We start from the raw sequence: 4205 nt of genomic DNA, 5'->3' as shown, positions 1-4205 counted from the left end.
GAATACTTTAAACCCTACACAAAACTCTCGCGCTTAATGGATGAACTTCTATCATAGTGGCATTAATTCTTTACCCGTGAGGTTAGCGGATCAGTGGCACCTTGAACCCTAAATACTCCGATTTGAGGACACTTACATGGGCATGAACATCATCATGCACATCCAATGTCATGCATATTTTATTTTTTTATTTTTAAATTTTGATAAATCATGCATGAATAAATGCAACACTAATTAACATGCTTTTGGTCGGCTTATCTAATACTCTGCTAAGTGTAATTATTTTCCAAAATTAATTAATCTTTGGAATATTTTTGTCCAAAAGCAAGGAGAAACAAAATAATGGACTTGAGTTTAGGTGGGCCCCAAGAAAGTGGCAGTTCACATGGCTTGTTCCCATTGAATACATCAAACGGTTGGAATTAAATCCTACCAAAACAACAGAGCCAACAACCCTACGATATCTGTCTCCATATCTAACCTTAATTTAAATTTCATCTTTTAATATTAATATTAAACCCTAATTAGTCCCCACTGTTGCCACTCTCATGACCGACCAGCTGGTCCTCCTTTACCTGTCATTGCCTTCATCATGTCTCATATCTTTCTCTCTTCCTCTTCTTATATAAACTAACCCTTTCTCCATGAAGAAATCCATTAGAAGCCCAGACAGAAGAAGAGAAAAAGAGAAGCATTAGAAGCACAAGAGAGAAGAGAAGAAAGTGTAGAACCACAAGGATCAAGAAATCAAATTCCAGAAATGGCAAAGCAAGGATTAGGGTTTGAAATTACAGAGCTGAGGTTGGGTCTTCCAGGTGATAACTGTATTTCTTCAAGAGACAAGAATGAAAATAAGAAGAGGGTTTTCTTTGAGATCTCTGGTGTTGTTGATGATCAGAATAGCTCAAGTAGCAGTGGTGGTGGTGGTGGTGGTGATCACCGGAAAAACCAGAAGAACAACAAGACTGATCAAATAGTGGGGTGGCCGCCGGTTTGTTCTTACCGCAAAAAGAACAATGCAGCTCAGACTGAAACAACAAAACTGTACGTCAAAGTTAGTATGGATGGAGCTCCTTTTCTTCGCAAAATTGATTTGAAAACCCATAAAGGCTACTCTGATCTTGCTGTTGCTTTTGAAGACCTCTTTGGTTGCTACGGCATCGGTGAGTTCTTTCTTCTTCTTTCTTCCGTTTTTGTTTCTTCTATGTGATTAATGAAGTCTAGCATGCGATAAGTTAAAAGACTTCAATTAATCTGTGAATAATTTCTGACATCAGGTGGCATGTGGAAAGATTCAGACAGTTCTGAATATATTCCCATTTATGAAGACAAAGATGGAGATTGGATGCTTGTTGGGGATGTTCCATGGGAGTAAGTCTCTCTCTTCTACTCCTTTTCCTTAACATCTAGAGAGATTCTTAGTTCAACACCCCCTCCAACAAAAAAAAAAAGAAAAATTTCACTTGGGAGAGATTTTTTCATTTTTTTTTAATTACAAATTTATTTGATCAGTTTATAGATCCATAAATCTTACACAATAAATATTCATGGGAGTTACTAATATAATTAATCAAAGAATTTAATTTTTTTTTTTTTCAAATGTTTTGAGGGAGGTGAGAGGAAGAAAAGTGTTAAATATAATACAAGACAAAATGATTATCTTAGTACAATTATGAAAATGATGCTTTTGTAACTTGTATGAGATCAAAAATATCCTCCTTTCCATCATGATGTCTATATAACTTATTATTGTGTCTATAAAATTAATTAATTAATTTATTGTAACTAGTGAATATATGTTTAAGGGAAAATATTGTTTTAATATAAACCCACCAAGCAAAGTTTTGAATTCGGAATTTTTATATTGATGTATCAAATGATTTATTTTTAAGAGAATTTTTTTTTTGTAAATTAAATAACTTACATAATGTTAATTGTCATTTTGCAGGATGTTTATTGAGTCATGCAAAAGGCTAAGGATCATGAAGAGATCAGATGCGAAAGGGTTTGGAGTACTAATACAATCAAAACCATTTGGCAATGGAGATACACAAATTGATCTCAAAATTTGATATATTGATGATAGTGATTCAGGCTTTTTGTTTTGTTATTCTTATCAGCAGTGTTGATATGTGTTTAAGCTTTATAATTAGTCAGGACAAACTTTTTTACATATTTTTTTTCTTCGTTTGGATATTTTTTAAATTAATATTCTACTAAACCAAGTGTAGGAGAGAGATCATATCTATTATGGCCTTTCTCTTTTGTGGATAACTCTTATATCTGTATCTTCATATTTTGATTTTTTTTTATGTCATAGAAATTATATCATCTATTACCCAAAAAAAAAAAAATTATATTATTAGTAGAAGAAAATTTTACACAACGCTAGCTCACGTATCACTGGAACATGTAATGATGTGAAGTAATGAGATGAGATGTCATAAATGCCCTTCTTTCTCTCGTTAGATTCCAAGTAAAACTTTCTCATTTGGCTAAAGTAGAGTCTTCTACCATAACAATATATATCATGCTTTTCTTTCATATTGTGTTTCAATTTGTTTCAAGGTCATGCTACCAAGTGGTATTGTGCCTAAAAACAAGAAGGTGCAAAACATCTATCCTACCCTTGAAAAGTGAAGACTTTACCCCATCTTGCTCTTCTACTCATGCCCCTATTGGCCATTTTGTTAGCTCATGGCCCTTAAAACTAGTTAACGTTCTCTTGCTAATTATCATATTACTTGAGAAATTAATTAAAATGACTCTAACATTATTTTTGTAAAGATTCTCTTACACCCTTCTTAGTAATGAGCTTTCCCTATATTGTTCTCCATCTTGCATTGCCCTTGTTAGTGACCCCACTATATTAAATATCACTCTCGTACCCCTTCAAGACCGAAGGCATAGGGAGATTAATTCTCTTAGACTCAGTAATTTGTGAAAAATTACCATTTCACCCATGTCATGATACTAGCTCTAGCTATATCTAGCTAGAAAAGCATATCATAATTTAATCCCTGCAAGGGGTTGAATAATGTTTATAAATTTTCTTCCATCTTCAGCCTTGGTAGTGAGGAATTGTCCTTAATCTCTACAGAATTTTTCAATGTCTTAAAAATCACTAATTGACAATAACATTTCTATCCATTGTTTTTATTGCTAAAAATTTTCTCCATACATGGACCCAGCTGTTGTCTTTTACCTACAAAGAGCACTAGAGGGGTCTCTCTAGAAAAATTTCAAAAATTTAGTGGGAAGAGACCAAATGTTAGTATTTCCAAATGAAAAGGAGGTCAAAAAGAATTTTCTAAATCTGTAGGCGAGGGGGGCGGCTGAGCGGGCCCCCTAGCTGGGTTGTGTTCTTTCTTACTAAATAAAGTTTCCCTCCGAAATTCGCCAAAACCATTTTTTGACTAACTTTTCTGTTGTGATTTATATCTTTACGAAATTTTCCCATCACAAAATCATAATTTTGTTTTAAAAATAGAACGAATTAAGGAATAATTTAATGGGTTTGTCTAATTGTAACCTAAGTTGGTAACAGAACTACTGTACCGGCTTGATTTTGTTTGCTCGAAATAATTTGTATCGAGCAACCCGTTTTGTGATTAATTATAACTTAAACTAAGTTGGTAACAGAACTACTTGAACTTGTTTCAAGTTATAATTAATCACAAAACAGGTTGCTCCATACAAATTATTTCGAGCAAACAAAATCAAACCGGTACAGTTATAATTCTTAATTAATGGGTACCTCTAATTATTTATCCTAAACACGCTAGTGGTAATTAAAATCATGAAGAGCTTGGAATGCGTGTTACATGCATTCAAAAGCTCGTCTTTATTCATGCATGAAACTAATGCATGCACGTACCATTCATCTCTAAACTTATTCTATGAACATAGCTAGTAAATACGGAATCTAATCTGAATTTGAACATAATGATCTCAAAGATTAATTGATAAGAAACAAAATTTCAGACTTCGAGAGCTACACAAGTCTCAAGGAAGAGGAATTGCATGTGGTCCATATTCGGCCACACACACACTGGCTGACCTGGATTGGGTCAAGATTGGGCTATTCCCGAGTTGAGCATGGTCAATCTACAGTCCAATTTTCTTTTGGAATCTGGAACTCACATCATGTGGAGTTAGGGGTTCAAGTTTCACCTTGATGATTCAAAATTTGTTCTGATTGGCCT

At 33.8% G+C, this 4205-nt stretch overlaps 1 protein-coding gene across 1 annotated transcript; it reads left to right on the top strand.

Annotated features, from left to right (window-relative positions):
• Nucleotides 1-647: 647 nt before the first annotated feature.
• Nucleotides 648-2177, top strand: IAA19 (indole-3-acetic acid inducible 19). Its single transcript, XM_089141423.1, has 3 exons — nucleotides 648-1163; nucleotides 1278-1371; nucleotides 1949-2177. The coding sequence occupies exons 1-3, from the start codon at nucleotides 761-763 to the stop codon at nucleotides 2070-2072; spliced, it is 621 nt and encodes a 206-aa protein (XP_088997549.1). The 5' UTR covers nucleotides 648-760; the 3' UTR covers nucleotides 2073-2177.
• Nucleotides 2178-4205: the final 2028 nt, after the last annotated feature.

Source organism: Hakea prostrata, unplaced genomic scaffold, assembly GCF_041222555.1.
Source record: "Hakea prostrata isolate BN-2017 unplaced genomic scaffold, UWA_Hpros_2 contig_33, whole genome shotgun sequence".
Taxonomy (NCBI): Eukaryota; Viridiplantae; Streptophyta; class Magnoliopsida; order Proteales; family Proteaceae; genus Hakea; species Hakea prostrata.
Note: the sequence above shows the minus strand (reverse complement) of the source record. Positions and strands in the feature narration are given on the sequence as shown.